The following is a 19509-nucleotide window of genomic DNA, read 5'->3' as shown; positions in this document are numbered from 1 at the left end:
TCTGGTGCTGAGGTTGCCGAGGTTGTTAAAAAGCTCCTCTGTGGCAAGGCTCTGGGGGTGGATGAGATTCGCCTTGAGTACCTTAAGGCTCTGGAGGTTGTGGGGCTGCGTTGGTTCACGCGGCTCTGCAGCATTGCGTGGCCATCAGGGGCAGTTCCCCTGGATTGGCAGACTGGGGTGGTGGTCCCCCTATTTAAAAAGAGGGAACCGGAGGGTGTGTTCCAACTATAGAGGAATCACACTCTTAAGCCTCCCTAGTAAGGTCTATTCGGGGGTTCTGGAAAGGAGGGTCCGTAGGATAGTCAAATCTCGGATTCAGGAAGAGCAGTGAGGTTTTCGTCCTGGCCGTGGACACTGGACCAGCTCTATACCCTCAGCAGGATTCTGGAGGGGGCATGGAAGTTTGCCCAACCAGTCTACTTGTGCTTTGTGAATCTGGAGGGATCCTGTTGGGGGTACTCCGGGAGTATGGAGTACCGGACCCTTTAATAAGGGCTGTCAGGTCTCTGTATGACCGGTGTCAGAGTCTGGTCCGCATTGCCGGCAGTAAGTCGGACTCATTTCCGGTGAGAGTTGGACTCTGCCAAGGTTGCCCTTTGTTACCGATTCTGTTCATAACTTTTATGGACAGAATTTCTAGGCGCAGCCAAGGTGTTGAGGGGATACGTTTTGGTGGCCTTAGGATTGTGTCTCTGCTATTCGCGGATGACGTGGTCCTATTGGCTTCATCAGGGCGTGATCTACAGCTCTCACTGGAGCGGTTCGCAGCCGAGTGTGAAGTGGCCGGGATGAGGATCAGTGCCTCCAAATCTGAGACCATGGTCTTGAACCGGAAAAGGGTAAAGTGCCTTCTCCGGCTTGGGGAGGATGTGCTGCCCCTAGTGGAGGAGTTCAAGTATCTTGGGGTCTTGTTCACGAATAAGGGGAAGATGAAGCGGGAGACTGACAGGCGGATTGGTGCGGCGTCTGCTGTGAAGCGGGCGCTGTACCGATCCGTTGTGGTGAAGAGAGAGCTGAGCCAAAAGGCGAAACTCTCGATTTACCGGTCGATCTACGTTCCTACCCTCATCTATGGTCACGAACTTTGGGTCGTAACCGAAAGAACGAGATAACGGATGCAAGCAGCCGAAATGAGTTTTCTCCGTAGTGTGTTTGGGCTCTCCCTTAGAGATAGGGTGAGGAGCTAAGTCATCCGGGGAGAACTCAGAGTAGAGCCGCTGCTCCTCCACGTCGAGAGGAGCCAGTTGAGGTGGCTCGGGCATCTGGTCAGGATGCCTCCTGGACGCCTCCCTGGTGAGGTGTTCCGGGCACGTCCCACCGGGAGGAGGCCCAGGGGAAACCCAGGACACGCTGGAGGGACTATGTCTCCCAGCTGGCCTGGAAATGCCTTGGGATTCCCCCAGAGGAGCTGGCCCAAGTGGCCGGGGAGAGGGACGTCTGGGCCTCCCTACTGAAGCTGCTACCCCTGCGACCCGACCCCGGGTAAGCGGAAGAAAACGGACGGACGGACGCAAGTGAGTTAAGAATATTATGGAGACCAGTGTTGTAGTGAAAGACCAGGTCATCAGAGGTTAGCAGATTATTAAAGTCAAGGAGGCAGGAAGAGTGGATACTTGAAATAAGGGTGGAGGGATCAATGTTCTTTATGTTCCGGAAGGATATGAGGCGGGATGTTTTAGAGAAAGAGAGAGTAAGATTCACTGCAAATGAGAGGAGAAAATGGTCACTTATGGGGAGTTCATCGGATGTTATTGTGGGGGATGGTGCCAGAGCAGCATATTAAATCCAGATTATGTCCTTTGGAATGTGTGGGGGTAGTGGTGTATTGCTTACATCCAAAACTCTCTAGGCAGGAAGTAAAGTCTTTGGTGAGAGGCAAATTAGTATTATCCATGTGGATATTGAAATCACCCAGTAGGATTAAGTTTGGTGAGAGAGAGGATAGGTGGGTGAGTTTTCACGGAACTAAGCACTATGGAACATACTTTTGGACCTCAATTTAGTTCTATACTATTGATCTTGTCATGATTTGTCTTGGATGAACCCAGAACACAGCACAAACACACACACAGAGCTGGTTTCCAGAGTTTATTGAAGCAGCAAGAAGCGGATGATGAAAGCCAGAGTCATTTACCAGACGGAGGTTGCAGGGGTACAGGAACTGGCAGACGGAAACAAACAAGAACAGGAACAGGACACGAGCAGGAACACGACAGGCATGATGGTGTCCCTGTGTAGCTAAGGACAGGTGGCACCAACTGCTGCAGCAAAGTGAGGAGCAGCAAAACCCAGGTTAAAGTTAGCTGACTGTAATCACTTATATTCATCCAGCAAGACGATAACTGGAGGTTTACCCAAATCAACATCACCAGGGTAATCATAAGGAACAGAGAGCAGAAGAATTTTCACCTGAGCTACAGGTAAATCTAAAAGCCCCAGCTATGACAGAAAACAGCAGGAATCCTCCCTGGGAGCTTCCAACTGGATTTTCATCATCATGTGAAAATATTTGGTCCTTAGATCTGTCATGATGGTGGAATGAGTCCAAGGTTAATTGCGGCCTGACAGGTGTTCCTAATCAGGCCTGCACTGGTGAACGAGCCAGAAAATGTTCAGAGTGCAGCCATGCTGCATCATGACATTACCCCCCCCCCCCCCAAGGTTGGCTTCCAGACGACCAATAACCGCCTTGCCTGGGCGGGTGGAGGGGGGTATTTGGATGGCGGGCAAAAACAAAACAAAAAGCTGGAACCTTTCGGTGAAGGTACCTCTTGGGCGCAGTAACCTCGGGAGTGCAGGATTCCTTGTCGGCGCAGGAACCAAGAGGACACGGGGAAGGCGGCGGAACCTATGAGCGCAGGACCCTCTGAAGCGCAGAAACCCTTGAGAGTGCCGGAACCTTTGAGAGCGCCGGAACCAGACGAACCAGAGTCGGGCGTCACAACAGCGACCCAGGCGAGACGAACAAGAGGCGGGGCATCGTGGACAACGATACCGGCGAGACTAACCAGAGGCGAGGCATCGCGGAACAGCGACACAGGCGAGACGAACCAGAGGCGGGGCATCGCGATCAGCGATCCTGGCGAGAACAGAACCAGAGGCGAAGGCACCCACGGAGATCTTGGGCTGAAGCGAAGACGAATCCAGAATCCTGCCTGCTCCTGCACCAAGCTCTGTGTGTGACCGGGTTCATCCTTTGACCGGTTCGTTCTGTCATGATTTTGTCTTGGATGAACCCAGAACACAGCGCACACACACACACACACACACACACACACACACACACACACACACACACACACACACACACACACACACACACACACAGAGAGCTGGTTTCCAGAGTTTATTGAAGCAGCAAGAAGTGGATGATGAAAGCCAGAGTCATTTACCAGACGGAGGTTGCAGGGGTACAGGAACTGGCAGACGGGAACAGACAGGAACAGGAACAGGACCAGGACACGAGCAGGAACAAGACAGGCATGATGGTCAGAGGACTGGAGACGAACCGGTGATCAGGGAGAGACTAAGGTGAGTATATATAGTGGAGTGAGCAGGTGGAATGAGTCCAAGGTTAATTGCAGCCTGACAGGTGTTCCTGATCAGGCCTGCACTGGCGAAGGAGCCAGAAAATGTTCAGAGTGCAGCCTTTAGGCTGCATCATGACAGATCTAAGGACCAAATATTTTCACATGATGATGAAAATCCAGTTGGAAGCTCCCAGGGAGGATTCCTGCTGTTTTCTGTCATAGCTGGGGCTTTTAGATTTACCTGTAGCTCAGGTGAAAATTCTTCTGCTCTCTGTTCCTTATGATTACCCTGGTGATGTTGATTTGGGTAAACCTCCAGTTATCGTCTTGCTGGATGAATATAAGTGATTACAGTCAGCTAACTTTAACCTGGGTTTTGCTGCTCCTCACTTTGCTGCAGCAGTTGGTGCCACCTGTCCTTAGCTACACAGGGACTCTGAAATAAGCCGGGTCCTCTATCGTAGCCCTGATCGACTAACGAACGAGGCAGGCCAAGGGTTCTGAACAGAAAATTCTGGCTTTTCAGGATCAGAAAAAACGCAAGTCTGCTTTGCTCTCCTCCTCTCATCGTCTCGCCTCTTTGCGGCGTTTGTTTTCATATGGTTTGTTTTCTTCCTGGGTCCTTTCTGCACATGCGCAGCAAGATGGGCTGATCCATTGTAGTGACGACTGAAAGGGGTCGGCCGTGACACACATGTTACAATATGCATTCTGAGGGCATTTTAGCGAAAGGAATTTTATCAAAAACATAATCAATATCCACAAATAAGTAATAACTATATTAAACATACGTGTACAAGGAGTTGTATGGGACCCTGAGGAACTAGGGGTCCTAGGCAACTGCCTAGTTTTTCCTAAATGGTAATTCCACCCCTGAACAGAGAAAACATAGAAGGAGATTGTAGAAACTACCAAAATTGGGTTAAGAACTGTCCAAGGCCTTATTAAAAACTGGAAGGATAGTGGGGACTTATCGCCTTTGAGGAAAAAATGTGGCCGGAAAAAAAATCCTGAATGATCGTGATTGGCGATCACTTAAACATTTGGTGAAATAAAATTGAAGAAAAACAATAATAAAATCAGCAGACCTGATGGGCTTTGTTTAATAGTGAAAGTAAGAGCATTTCAACACACACAATATGAAGGGAACTCAAGGGATTGGGACTGAACAGCTATGATATATAAAAAAATTGTTGACCAAAATCAATGATTCGTGACCCAGAAGCAAATACACAAGAACTCTCTAAGGGGGTGGGGAATGTGGCACTTGTTTCACAACAGCATAGTTGCTATCAAATAATGATGTATTCATATTTTTAAATTTCATATATGGAACATGGCACACTTAATGTAAATGGATCAAAACTAAAATATGCACCGAGCCCAATATCCGGACTGCAATGCACAAAGCATCAAGTGGCTTTTGCATTGCAAACATCCCTGTCTTTATTCTAACAGACAGAAGCCTCTCATGTCTCAACTTGTCATGACAGATGAATAAAACTGTGTGGAATTCATTACTGTTAGACTCTGCTCAACGGTAAATGGCAATGTCTACTGTGAAACCAGCCCGACAGGATCAGTCCTAGTCATTTCTGAGATACTACTGGAAAACCATGCTTAACTGAGTTATCTCTCTTCAAATGCTAAATAAATCAATACATGGCTTTCACCAGTATCATATGTTATACTTTGTTGCCAACTGTAAAGCAAACATTGGTTAACTGAGAGTACTTGTACAACAGTAATCCTCAAATGAATCCTGACTGTGGCTAGCTTCTTTTTGCACCAGTTACCCTGTTTTGTTTTCAAAAGGAGAACAAAAGTAAAAAAAAAAATCTCTAATTGTGTTTTAAAAATCTGTCAAGGGAAAAGACAATCCACATCTTGTCTGAAAAGTCAAAGTAGAGATAATATAGTCCCGTGCCCATATTTAGAATGAGTCTTAAGACTAAAAGTAGCTCTTAGTGAGGTTAATTTTAGGAAAAAGTATTTTACCTTGGTAAGATAAGTTATTCACAAAGCATCTTAGGCCTTAAGAGAGCTCCTGAAGTGAAAAATTGTTAGGAGGCGCGGTTCTTGTAACGTAATTTTTATAGAGGATAAATAAACAATGAGAAAAAATATTGAATAATCATGAATAAAAAGTGGAGACATTTACATAGAATATATAAAAGAGGTAAGAAAGTATTTATTGTATTGCATGATATTGTCAGTAGCCTAAATGGTCATCTAGAAGTTTGCTTGTGTGATTTAATTTCCTCGCTTTTGATGCTGCAAGGAGCGCTTCTCTCTTTCCAGAAGGCTGCCGCAAAAAAGAACCAAGACGCTCAGAGAAAAAGATGCATTGATCTGTGGCAATACGCTTTAAATTTGCACCTGTGCGCTGGACAGCACAGCTATACATTTTGGGTTTTTTTTCACCTATTTTTCCATTTTATGTCGCTTGTTTTGCCAAATGCAACCACTTTATACAAGCTGGCAAAATTTCAACAGGTCAGTGCACACATATCAAATAGATAAAACAATACAATGACTGCTGACTAAAAATAAATAAGCAAATCAAAATAATGATGAGGATGTGAATAAGTTGGTTGGTACATTTTGATGCTGTGTTACAATCAATTTATTTTGCTAGGTTTCATCATCATGACACATTTCTTAATCCAGTCTAATCACTTAATTTCTCTTCTTTGACTACTAGGAGCGCATTTGTGTTTTGTTTTTTTGTACCATCAACCAATCCTAGTTCTTAAAAGACAGTGTCACACCTACCAATGGGGTCAACCACACCTCTTTACTAAGATAAAAATGTCTGTCATTTCCTTACTCAGAGTTGCTCTCAGCAGCTTTCTGAATCACTCTTAAGCTAAGACTCGTAGGGAGTAATTTTATGCTAAGATATGAGTTCTCTGAGAGGACTCTGAGAATATTTGTGAATACTTTCACTCTAACAAGAGTGCATCTCGAGTAACTATATCAGAATCCGCTTTGATCGCCAGTTTGGTTCATATAACAAGGAATTTAACTCTGGTTCCACTTTGCTGTCAATGAAGAATTTTTAGTACAAATACTGTAAACAAAAAAAGCAAAATAAAAATATTTTCCAACATTTATATATACATAAATACATGTCTCTACAAAAACGGAAGACATGCTTGGATTGGTGAAAATAAGCATGGTATTGATAGATGGCAGATTACCTATACATTAATGCCTCCTTCTGACAGAACGAGAACCTGGTCACAACACCCATATCAAAATGTGCAACTGTATAGTTGCATTTTAACTATGGGTTCCTGAATGTTTTTTGTCAAGAACTCAAATTCCTAGAACCTTTTTAACCATTTTTTCTACTATGCTATTTTATTGTCTAAGTTTGAACTATACCAGTATGCCAGTTAATAGAGATTAGGTTCCCTGACACTTTGCAGGTCCTCCTTCTGCAGCTACAACCCGGATTACAATTGGCTTTCTGAAGAAATAATTTATGACTACTTTATAATGATTAAACTTTGAAACTGAATGAAAACCATTATTAACTCAGGAAAGGTTTGTAACAATCCACGATGTTTAATAAATAAAAACTGCAAGACCTGTCTTTTAGGGAGCAAGTTTTAAATGTTCTGTTTTAAAACAAAAATACACTAAATAAACTAAATTGGAAATGACTGAAACAAAATGCTGGAAATATTCAACCAGTAAGAAATTAGTACTCTCTCACTACAAAGCTTCACCAGTTCGGAGCTCTTCCAGGTAGGAACAGTTCTACGTTCCTACCACAGCTGTTTGATATGTCTGATATGACCTTGGTTGTCACAAAGGAAAGGCTTTTTGTGCGGCATGTATGTTGGTGTGTGTCTCTGTTCATTACCTGAAAGAGCCATATTCTGGAGGAGGCTGATATCGAACTGTTGGAATCTCCCTGGAGAGATCACTTATTCTTGGTTCTTGAAAAAAGTGCCCTCCAGAATCTGGATGATTGCCTGGAGAACATATTCCTTTAAAAGGGTAGTCTGGTGGTGGACCGCGATGCTGCGGCTTGTAGTAGTCTCCAGGCTGCCCTGACGGGGGTAGCTGGGGAGAGAGTGGGGTGCTGCTTACAGGAGCATGTGCCTTCACACCACTGGTGGCCAATGAAAGCTGCATAAGTCGCTCACTTAGAGACCGGACGTGTCCTTGTTTTAGATCTTTTAGTCCATCATCTTGGTGCACCTTCCCTGCACCACTAAAACGCTGCAGTGTTGGGCGACCCTCAGTACGAACTTTGGTGCTGCTCAATCCAGTAACATAAAAGCCGGCACCTACTGAGGCCGACATTGACGGCTGCTGGGCCTGGTTGCTCTGTTGCTGAGGCTGAGGAGGGGAACTGTGGCTGCGGAAGTACTGTGATTGTACTTTGGCTTCTTCATATGTAGGGAGATCTTCTAGGTTAGGACACTGTCCTTGGGCGATCCCACCAATTCCACTACCCACTCCACCACCTGCTTCCCCACAAGAGCCCACACATCCCCCACCTCCACTGCCCCCACCATGCCCTCCAACTCTGATTGCACCAACCTTCTCCAGGCCACTGTCCGTCTGAAGCTCTTGTCCCTGGGGCTCTTGCCGTGCAACATGAGCACTTACTGAATGATCATCACAGGGGCTTACCTGGCCTTGTACTGAATAACTACCTCCACCACCCCCTCCTCCAGCTGCTGCTCCCCCAACCCCTCCTCCAGACTGTTGCTGCTGTTGCAGGACATAGTTCCGATTCATCTTTTCCTGCAAGAGGCGCTGAAGGACTGTACTTCCACCACCCGCTACACTGCTATTGGATGCCTCTTCAGTTGCGGCCCTCATCTCCATCTCACGCTGGCAACGAACCTCGTGGAAGGACAAACTACGCCCCCTGTCTGTATTTTAATAAAAATGGGGAAAGGGGAAATGTTTAAAACAAGGAAACAGCAGAAGAGAGGTTATGGTCTGCAATGAATGCATTTGTAAATACAGGTGAATATCAACATTATTGAAAGGTTAATTTAGTAACTTAATAAAATTACTTAATAAATGGTAAGAAACTGCATCAATAACACCTAGATACCACAGTCATGCATTTACAGCTAGGGAAAAAAAGGACTAAACTGCTGCTCAGTGGTCCAAATGCATATGTTTGGATCAAAGTAAATTGTTTAACTTCATTGGAAGTCAAGTTTCCAGAGTCTGAAGGAAGACTGGAGATGAACAGAGTCTAAGACGCTTGAGTTCTAGTGCGAAGTTTCTATATTCAGTTATGATTTGGAAAGCCATGCCATCTGCTGCTGTTGGTTCAACATATTTTCCGAAGTCCTAAGTCAGTGCAGCCATCTACTAGAGGATTATGGCACACTTCATGCCTCCCTTTGTTTACACACTTTATAGAGAACCAGATTTTATTTTCTAATTTTTTGGAACCTGTCCACACTCCAAAACAAACATAAATCTGTATTATTGGCCATTGCTCAGCAAACAGGTCTGACCTAAACCTGTCTGATAAACTACGAAGTATCTTCAGGTGGAAGATGATAGACGTCAGAGCCAACAATAAAGCTAGCTAAAGGTATGCCCCTTTTCCACTGCCGTTTCTTCCCCTGCACCACACTACTCGCCCTGCCCCGTCTTTGCTCCACTGTAATCCACTTGGTTTCCCACAGACCCAGTAAGGCCAGAACGCTGATGAACGCCTCGTGGGGGTGGCTTTTTAGCCCCACTTTCAGTGGACATTTAGACAGAAGGAGAGGGGAGAAGAGACTGATCTGTGCCGAACCGCCTTAAGGAGTTAAAATGTATGGCTTTTTATTTTTATAGGCTGGATATCGGGTATTCGCACTGTGCTGGCTGATTAGGTGGAGTGTTCTTTGGGTTAGATCCATTTCCTGCCACGGAGCAAAGCTCCAACTTGCTCTACACTACTGGGGAAAGAAGCCCCAGTAGCCTCCACACTGCTCGGGCTTCCCTCCACACTGCAGCGGCTGTCAAGTTAGAAGGCCGAGATAGAAGCCAAGCACCCATCTTTCTCGAAGCCACAGCAGCCTCCATGCTCCTTCTCAGGACACACACACACACACACACACACACACACACACACACACACACACACACCAGTGTTTCAAGCAGCGCCCATGAATAACACATTTTTGAACCACAAACTCTTTGGAGACAAAACTAAAAAGCTTTCAGTGTATCCAGTGAATCCATTATTTCCCTCTCCGTAGTACTGCGTTGGCAAATTGCAGTTGATTTTTTTTTACCTCAATCAACTGTCGGCTAGCTGGCTGGCCGCACCCATGTTGTAAAGAATAAATGGAGATGGGCTTGGCTGAGAGAAATGGACGAAAATAAGAAGATTGTCGGGTCATGGTAAAAATAAAAAGCCTAGCATGTGCTAGGCACATGCTAGGTGCATGAAACACAACTACTAACTCTCCTACTGACTTTAATTGGGACATTTTGCTACGGGTGGAAGGACATTAAATGTAGTGGTTCAGCAAAAGGCTAGCTGCTGATAAAAGCCCCTAGCTCCAAGGGGAGGGAGAGGAGAGGGTCAGTAGGAGCGTTGAGGCACAGAAACCAGCGCATGTAATTACAAAAATGCAGAATTAATAAGAACAAAACTTATAAACAGACTAAGTGGCTTTTAAGACAGTTTCTGGTTAGCAGAACTGTATTCTGATCCAGCATGCAGCCATGACTGGTTCTGAATGAAGGCTTCATCTGTCAGCTGCTCTCACCCCTTGCCTCCTGTGTACTCAGTACCAGACGGTACCATGCAAGTAATGTCGGCTCACACATTTAAGTTCACAGTGGAATTATTTTTTTTAAATCGATCTTTGGTTATATGAATCGATCTTTAGGAATTAATGTAAGAATCGATTCATAATTGAAAAATCTATTTTTAACAACACCCTAATCTCCATATAATCCCGCTACGTAATTATCCTGAGCTAAATTCTAGTTGTTAGCAAACAGACATGACGTAGTTGCTGTCGTTCTCGCGTAACATGTGCAAGTGTTTGTGTAGGTGCGCGATTGTTGAAACCAGAGGAACATAAAGAAGCACCCACCCAAATGATGACTGAAAGACATGGCTTATTTGGTACAAACATTTACTCGCCATTTAGCAGCTAGCCCTCTGAAATGTACTCGCCAAACGGAAAATTTAATTGCATTTGAAGTTTGCCGAGTGTTAATTTCGGACCCTGCCCGCAAGATTAATAAACGAACTACACAGAATGAAAGCAATAATTTATTCTGTTTCAAAATTTGAGACTTCCAGCTCTAATTTTCCATTCATATACTTAAGTTTCTATTCAAATATTTTTTACCCCAACACAGTTAGGACTACGGCACATTTCTTCATTTAAATAACGCCACCTTTCCTTCAACTTAAAATATAAATATAGCCTATATGATTAATATAAAGTATATATACACCTACAAGAAAATCTGTCAACTCATTTTTGGAAAGATGGATGAACAATGCTGGCAAAAAAATTAACATATCAATTATTTCAATAACTCACACTATCCCATCATTAATTGCATATGCTGAATATAGCCAACGAATACTTTAGTTGAGTACGGTTAACCGTAAAAATACTTAGAACGTAATCTTACCTGATTAAATTGTATTTTCATACTTCATCGTGATTTGCTGCCATGTCCTTTTAATCAGTGCGTCGCCCCCACACACACACACACTTTCCCCTTTTGTGTTGAATGAGTGACGTGTGAGAAAACAGCTTTAATTCTCTGTCAAATAACTCTCATATCACTCATGCATTGACTTTTTCAACAATTCTCTGCCGCCAACTCTCTTTTTCTGCAGCAACAGTATTGTTTCTTATGGTTTAATATTCTCCATATGCCTTGATTAAAGATTTCTAATTCCACTTGCAGGAAATGCGCACTTCCAGGCTTCTTATTTCCTGTCATTGCCATGGTGAATCACAGTATCTGTGTTCCATTGAGGAGGGCTTTTTTCATGCTCGTGCTCGCGTTCAACTCAGGATTGATAAGACGCTGTGTTTAGTTACCTGAAACCGAAAACGCTGAGAATGACAGAGTGAGGTAGTACTACTCAGAGTAGCAGCTTTCTACTCAGGGTAGATCGGCCATTTTTTCTGAAATGGGGCCCGGAACAAAGGCGCACACCGCAACCTACCCAACTCTTAAGATGTCTGCCCCACCCATCAATCATTGGTGCGCTCTGGTCAGCAGCTGGCACACAGATTTAAAACCGTGGAACACAGTCTCACCAGAATTGCAAAATGATGCAATATAACTTGGTTAATTATTGTTTTGTTAACAGTCCAACTTGGATTTTATTTACTGCGCAGCAGTCCAAGGCTGGACTATTGTAATTCTTAACTATCAGGAAGTCCACAAAATGCAATTCAAAGTCTTCAGCTGATCCAAAATGCTGCAGCAAGAGTTCTGATGAAAATCAACAAGAGGGATCATATTTCTCCAATTTTAGCTTCCTTTCATTGGCTTCCTGTTAAATCAAGAATAAAATTAAAAATTCTTCTACTAACGTATAAAGCCCTTAATAATCAAGCTCCATCATATATCAGAGCTCTGATTAGCCCGTATGTTCCTAACAGAGCACTTCGCTCTCAGACTGCAGGTCTGCTGGTGGTTCCTAGAGTCTCTAAAAGTAGAATGGGAGGCAGATCCTTTAGCTATCAGGCTCCTCTCCTGTGGAACCAACTCCCAGTTTTGGTCCGTGAGGCACACTACTTTTAAGACTAGGCTTAAAACTTTCCATTTTGACAAAGCTTATAGTTAGAGTGGCTCATGTTACCCTGAGCTACCTTTATAGTTATGCTGCTATAGGCTTAGGCTACTGGAGGATATAAGGGCCTATTTCTCTCACTCTACTGAGTTCTACTCTTCTCCAGTTTTGCATTGCTTGTCGTCATTTCATATTTTACCTTTTTGTTCTCTGTAATTTTTTTCTTCATGGTATGTACACCTGGTCTGGCGTTCTGTTAGCTGTGACATCATCCAGGGAGGTAGCCCCAAGTCAGTCGAGGCAGATGACCGTTCATACTGAGCCCGGTTCTGCTGGAGGATTTTCCTTCCCGTTAATGGGGAGTTTTTCTTTCCGCTATCGCTTAATGCTTGCTCAGTATGAGGGATGGCTGCAAAGCCATGAACAATGCAGACGACTCTCCCAGTAGCTCTACGCTTCTCCAGGAGTGAATGCTGCTTGTCGGGACCCAGTTCATGCAATCAACTGGGTTCCCTTATATAAGAAATTTTTGACCAATCTGTATAATCTGACCCAATCTGTATAATATGATTGAATTTGACTTTGTAAAGTGCCTTGAGATAACATGTTTCATGAATTGGCGATATGTAAATAAAATTTAATTGAACTGAATTGAAATAAATTTGCAGTGCGCATGAATACACAGCTTCAAGGGAACATTGCAGGTATGTGTGTGTGTGTGTGTGTGTGTGTGTGTGTGTGTGTGTGCATAATAAGCCACCAAATACCACACGTTTTCCACAGCACACCTCCTCTTTACCTGTGAAACTAGGGGGACCAGATTGAGCAGGACTGTCCTGTGTGTTTCACTGTTGTCCCACAAACTGAAACAATGTCCTGCTTTTGACTGGGTCAGATTCGGAAAAAGTTAAAAAAATATTTCACATGTGCTTTTCTGTAACAAAGAACGCTGAGCTGCAGTAATCATCAGTAAGAGCTGTGTCGGCCGTCAATCGATATGCAGCAGCGCAAAAAAAAAAAGAAACTGCAGCTACAACATAGACTGGAGAACGGTTTCTAGCTGGGTGAGGCCAAAGGTGATTCTCAGAGAGCTTTTTATGAAGTTGGCCAAAGTTATTTTTTATTTTTACACGGCGTGGAGCACAATGTGAAGCGACACTGTAGAAGAGAGTCGCACAAGAAACACAGCTCAAAAAAATTCTTCCTGTCGAACTATGGACTGATTTTTATTACAACTGCCAGAAAGATGAGCTAGAGCAGCCAAGATTACCTTTAACAATATTTAACTTTATGCAAAATAGTTTAATAACATTTTTCTAATTAAAAAGTGTTCATCTTTAAAAGTTATTTTTTTCTGATAGAGTTAGAACAATTTTATTAAACTTTTTTTCCATAGATTTTTTTCCATACCCTCTTTTCCATGCAGGTGTGCAAGGGAAACGCAGCTTGGCGTAACACAGGGTCATGGGGGGATGGGGGTGGCACTCCTGGTCAGGTCGCCAGTCACAAGGCTAAAATTTAACAGTTTTATTTAACTTGAAAAAAGTTACATAATGCCATTTTATAAACTCTTGAGTTGTGATAAATAATTGTTGTGCAATAACAGGCAAAGCAGAGACTGATTATTTTAATGTGCGATCTGTGTTCAATTAAAATGTATGACCTCATCATAGTGTTGGTTATGCACATTGTCCCTCACAAGCATCCAATTGTCCCACATTTGGTCATTTGAGATCTGGTCACTTTACGTGAAACAGCTACAGAACCGAAGCACCTATAACTATGACTGAATGTGTGTGTACCCAAAAAGTTTGTACATGTTCGTTTATAGCCGAGGATGACCTGTCCCTCACAATGTCTCAGCCTCTCCTTGACCTGATCAGGTCGGTTGCTGAAGATCAGAGCATTTTCAAGACTGTCAATATGTAATGCACATCTCCCTTATCTCTGTGCTCACGGCATTGCTGCTCAGTATAAAACAGAATTGTTGGCCAAACTGCAAAAAAATATGTTTTTTTTTTATGCAGATGAGTCAACAAATGGAAATGTGAACAGAATTATTAATGTACCGGTACACTACTATGATCAGAATCAGAATCAGAAATATTTTAATAATCCCAGAGGGAAATTACTTAATGATGATTTGGCGCTATATAAATAAAATTGAATTGAATTTGGGTAAAGTGTTGACTCAGCATCTGGCCTCCAAAAATGTCAATACTGGAGATGCAGTAACTGTCACACGTTGAATAAAAATGAATATAAACCTACACAGAAAGAATTTATAGTCATTTGTATGATAAACTCTGTAAAACTAGCAAATAGCTAGACATTTTTTTTATTTTAACATGTTAAAGGCAAAATTAGTTTTAAATCCTTTTCCTGTTGTCTTCAGTATTTCAGTAGTGTGGTTTGTATGTGTCCCCTCCCTGGGCTGCCACCTTACCGTGGTGGAGGGGTTTGAGTGTCCCAATGATCCTAGGAGCTATGCTGTCAGGGGCTTTAAGCCCCTAGTAGGGTCACCCAAGGCAGACAGGTCCTAGGTGAGGGACCAGACAAAGAGCAGCCCAAAACCCCCTTATGATGAGTAACATTAATGGATCTCGTGTTCCCTCGCCCGGACACGGGTCACCGCGGCCCCATTCTGGAGCCAGGCCTGGAGGTGGGGCACGTTGGCGAGCGTCTGGTGGCCGGGCTCAGCCTGAAGAGGCGACATGGGTCCCCTTTCCAATGGGCTCACCACCTGTCGGAGGGGCCAAAGGGGTCGAGTGCATTGTGCAACGGGTGGCAGTAGAGGGCGGGGACCTTGGCGTTCCGATCCTCGGCTGCAGAAGCTGGCTCTTGGGACGTGGAATGTCACCTCTCTGGTGGGGAAGAAGCCTGAGCTCGTGCGCGAGGTTGAGAGGTTCCGACTAGAGATAGTCAGACTCACCTCGATGCACCACTCTGGAACCAGTCTCCTCGAGAGGGGCTGGACATTCTTCCACTCTGGAGTTGCCCCTGTTGAGAGGGAACGAGCTGGGGTGGGCATACTTGTTGCCCCTCATCTCGGTACCTGCACGTTGGGGTTCTCCCCGGTGAACGAGAGGGTGGCCTCCCTCCGCGTTCGTGTGGGGGGACGGGTTTTGACTGTTGTTTGTGCTTATGCACCAAACGGCAGTTCAGATTACCCACCCTTTTGGGAGTCCTTGGAAGGGGTACTGGAGAGTGCCCCTCCTGGGGACTCCCTTGTTTTGCTGGGGGACTTCAACGCTCACGTGGGCAATGACAGTGGGACCTGGAGGGGCGTGGTTGGGAGGAATGGCCCACCTGATCTGAACTCGAGTGGTGTTCTGTTGTTGGCTTCTGTGCTCGTCATGGATTGTCAATCACAAACACCATGTTCAAGCATAAGGGTGTCCACATGTGCTCTAGGCTCCAGGACATCCTGGGCCACAGTTCAATGATCGACTTTGTTGTCGTTTCATCTGATCTGCGGCCGCATGTCTTGGACACTCAGGTGAAGAGAGGGTCGGAGCTGTCCACCAACCACTACCTGGTGGTGAGTTGGCTCCGATGGTGGGGGAGGAAGCCGGTCAGACCTGGCAGGCCTAAACGTATTGTGAGGGTTTGCTGGGAACGTCTGGCAGAGTCCCTTGTGAGACGGAGCTTTAACTCCCACCTCCGAGAGAACTTTGAACATGTGCTGAGGGAGGCAGGGGACATTGAGTCTGAATGAACCGTGTTCCGTGCGTCTATTGTTGAGGAGGCTAGTCGGAGCTGTGGCCGCAAGGTTGTCGGTGCATGTCACGGCGGCAACCCTCGAACACGCTGGTGGACACCAGCGGTGAGGGTAGATGTCAAGCTGAAGAAGGAGTCCTATCGGGCTTCATTGGCCTGTGGGACTCCGGAAGCAGCTGATGTGTACCGGCAGTCGAAGCGGCAGGCGGCTCGGCTGGTCGCTGAGGCAAAAATTCGGGCGTGGGAAGAGTTCGGAGAAGCCATGAAGAAAGACTTCCGTACGGCTTCGAAGCGATTCTGGTCCACTATCTGGCATCTCAGGAGGGGGAAGCAGTGCGGTACCAACACTGTTTATAGTGGGGGTGGTGTGCTGCTGACCTCGACTCGGGACGTCATGCGTCGGTGGGCGGAATACTTCGAAACCTCCTTAATCCCACCAACACATCTTCCATTGCGGAAGCAGAGCCTGAGGACTCTGGGTCGGGTTCTCCCATCTCTGGTGCTGAGGTTGCCGAGGTTGTTAAAAAGCTCCTCTGTGGCAAGGCTCCGGGGGTGGATGAGATTCGCCCTGAGTACCTTAAGGCTATGGATGTTGTGGGGCTGTGTTGGTTAATGCGGCTCTGCAACATTGCGTGGATATCGGGGGCAGTTCCCCTGGATTGGCAGACTGGCGTGGTGGTCCCCCAATTTAAAAAGGGGGACCGCAGGGTGTATTCCAACTATAGAGGAATCACCCTCTAAAGCCCCCCTGGTAAGGTCTATTCAGGGATTCTGGAAAGGAGGGTCCGTCGGATTGTCGAATCTCGGATTCAGGAAGAGCAGTGTGATTTTCGTCCTGGCCGTGGAACACTGAGACAGCTCTACACCATCAGCAGGATCCTGGAGGGGGCATGGGAGTTTGCCAACCAGTCTACATGTGCTTTGTGGATCTGGAGAAGGCATTCGACCGTGTCCCCCGAGGGATCCTGTGGGGGGTACTCCGGGAGTATGGAGTACCGGGCCCTTTAATCAGGTCTCTGTACGACCAGTGTCAGAGTCTGGTCCGCATTGCCGGCAGTAAGTCGGACTCGTTTCTGGTGAGAGTTGGACTCTGCCAAGGTTGCCCTTTGTCACCGATTCTGTTCATAACTTTTATGGACAGAATTTCTAGCCGCAGCCAAGGTGTTGAGTGGATCCGTTTTGGTGGCCTTAGGATTGTGTCTCTACTATTCGCGGATGACGTGGTCCTATTGGCTTCATCAGGGCGTGATCTACAGCTCTCACTAGAGTGGTTCGCAGCCGAGTGTGAAGCGGCCGGGATGAAAATCAGTGCCTCCAAATCCGAGACCATGGTCTTGAACCAGGAAAGGGTAGAGTGCCTTCTCTGGGTTGGGGAGGATGTGCTGCCCCTGGTGGAGGAGTTCAGGTATCTTGGGGTCCTATTCAGGAACGAGGGGAAGATGGAGCGGGAGATCCACAGGCGGATTGGTGCGGCGTCTGCTGTGAAGCGGGCGCTGTACCGATCCGTTGTGGTGAAGAGAGAGCTGAGCCAAAAGGTGAAGCTCTTGATTTACCGGTCGATCTACGTTCCTACCCTCATCTATGAGGGTAGGAACGAGATCCCAGAACGAGATCCCAGATACAAGCGGCCGAAATGAGATTTCTCCGTACTGTGTCTGGGCTCTCCCTTAGAGATAGGGTGAGGATCTCAGTCATCCGGGGAGGACTCAGAGTAGAGCCGCTGCTCCTCCACTTCAAGAGGAGCCAGTTGAGGTGGCTCGGGCATCTGGTTAGGATGCCTCCTGGACGCCTCCCTGGTGAGGTGTTGTGGGCATGTCCCACCTGGAGGAAGCCCAGGGGAAGACCCAGGACACGCTGGAGGGACTATGTCTCCTGGCTGGCCTGGGAACGCCTTGGGATTCCCCTGGAGGAGCTGGCCCAAGTGGCCGGGGAGAGGGACATCTGGGCCTCCCTACTGAAGCTGCTACCCCCGCAACCCGACCCCAGATAAGCGGAAGAAAACGGACGGACGGTTTGTATGTGTTCACATTTTGTTGTAATATATCCTTTTATTTATAACCACCTTAAGATCATCCTATGGATAAACATGGTACTAAATAAAATAACAAAAAGATTAATAGCATAGTAAATAATTTGAACTTGAATTCACGGTGGTAGATATGAACGTCAGATATTTACGAAAGGACAAGGTTGTGGGTCGCCATGTACATTGATAGGATTAATTTATATTGAATGTGACAGTGAGCCAGTGAAGTTAATGTACAGGTGTGAAGTAGATGATGTAATGATGCAAGCTGTTGTCTTTTGTACTAGTCTTGTAATACATATGCGACACAAAAGGGCAACACGGTACTGCTGTACTGCTGTCCTCTAGTAGAGGACCCGAGCTTGAGAAATGGAGAGCCACCCATCCTGCTCAAGAGGGGTGAGAGAGCAGTTTTATACATACAGCAAATAGACCTAAAGCGGAGGTGAGTGGTGTGAGTTGAGTACTTGGTCATGACAAAAGTTTTTGTGTGTATATATATATATATATATATATATATATATATATATATATATATATATATATATATATTTATTAGGGCTGGGCAACGATTAAAATATTTAATCGCGATTAATCGCCCTGATTAATCGCGATTAATCGCATTGTATTTACAAACTCCAAGAATGAATTCAAAAGTAGTGTAAAGAGCACTTTTATTTTAAAGAGCAGAGTGTGAAGGTCCAATTAGCAGGGTAAGAGCACAGTTTTGCTCAAAATATTGCAATGCACACAACATTATGGGTGACATACCAAAGTCACCCATAATGTTGTGTGTACCAGAGTTGTTGGTGCACGTCTTGCTGGCGCATCTGTGACCAAGACAGCAAGTCTTTGTGATGTATCAAGAGCCACGGTATCCAGGGTAATGTCAGCATACCACCAAGAAGGACGAACTACATCCAACAGGATTAACTGTGGATGCAAGAGGAAACAGTCTGAAAGGGATGTTCGGGTGCTAACCCGGATTGTATCCAAAAAACATAAAACCACGACTCCCCAAATCACGGCAGAATTAAATGTACACCTCAACTCTCCTGTTTCCACCAAAACTGTCCGTCGGGAGCTCCACAGGGTCAATAACCATGGCCAGGCTGCTATAACCAAACCTTTGGTCACTCGTGCCAATGCCAAACGTCGGTTTCAATGGTGCAAGGAGCGCAAATCTTGGGCTGTGGACAATTTGAAACATGTATTGTTCTCTGATGAGTCCACCTTTACTGTTTTCCCCACATCCGGGAGAGTTACGGTGTGGAGAAGCCCCAAAGAAGCGTACCACCCAGACTTGCATGCCCAGAGTGAAGCATGGGGGTGGATCAGTGATGGTTTGGGCTGCCATATCATGGTATTCCCTTGGCCCCATACTTGTGCTAGATGGGCGCGACACTGCCAAGGACTACCGAACCATTCTGGAGGACCATGTGCATCCAATGGTTCAAACATTGTATCCTGAAGGA

At 45.6% G+C, this 19509-nt stretch overlaps 1 protein-coding gene across 5 annotated transcripts in view; it reads right to left on the bottom strand.

Moving 5' to 3' along the window:
- amot (angiomotin) overlaps positions 1-19509 on the bottom strand; it is a 184842-nt gene that overhangs the window by 118144 nt on the left and 47189 nt on the right. For 4 of the 5 annotated variants that reach the window (XM_036143411.1, XM_036143410.1, XM_036143409.1 and 1 more), the window contains one exon: positions 7405-8428. The exons of the other annotated variant lie outside the window; for it this stretch is intronic. In XM_036143411.1, the coding sequence (XP_035999304.1) occupies positions 7405-8381 (977 nt within the window). In that variant the 5' untranslated portion in view covers positions 8382-8428. The remainder of the gene's footprint in view (positions 1-7404; positions 8429-19509) is intronic. 5 annotated transcript variants of the gene reach the window in all.

Source organism: Fundulus heteroclitus, chromosome 11 (genome assembly GCF_011125445.2).
Source record: "Fundulus heteroclitus isolate FHET01 chromosome 11, MU-UCD_Fhet_4.1, whole genome shotgun sequence".
NCBI lineage: Eukaryota > Metazoa > Chordata > Actinopteri > Cyprinodontiformes > Fundulidae > Fundulus > Fundulus heteroclitus.
Note: the sequence above shows the minus strand (reverse complement) of the source record. Positions and strands in the feature narration are given on the sequence as shown.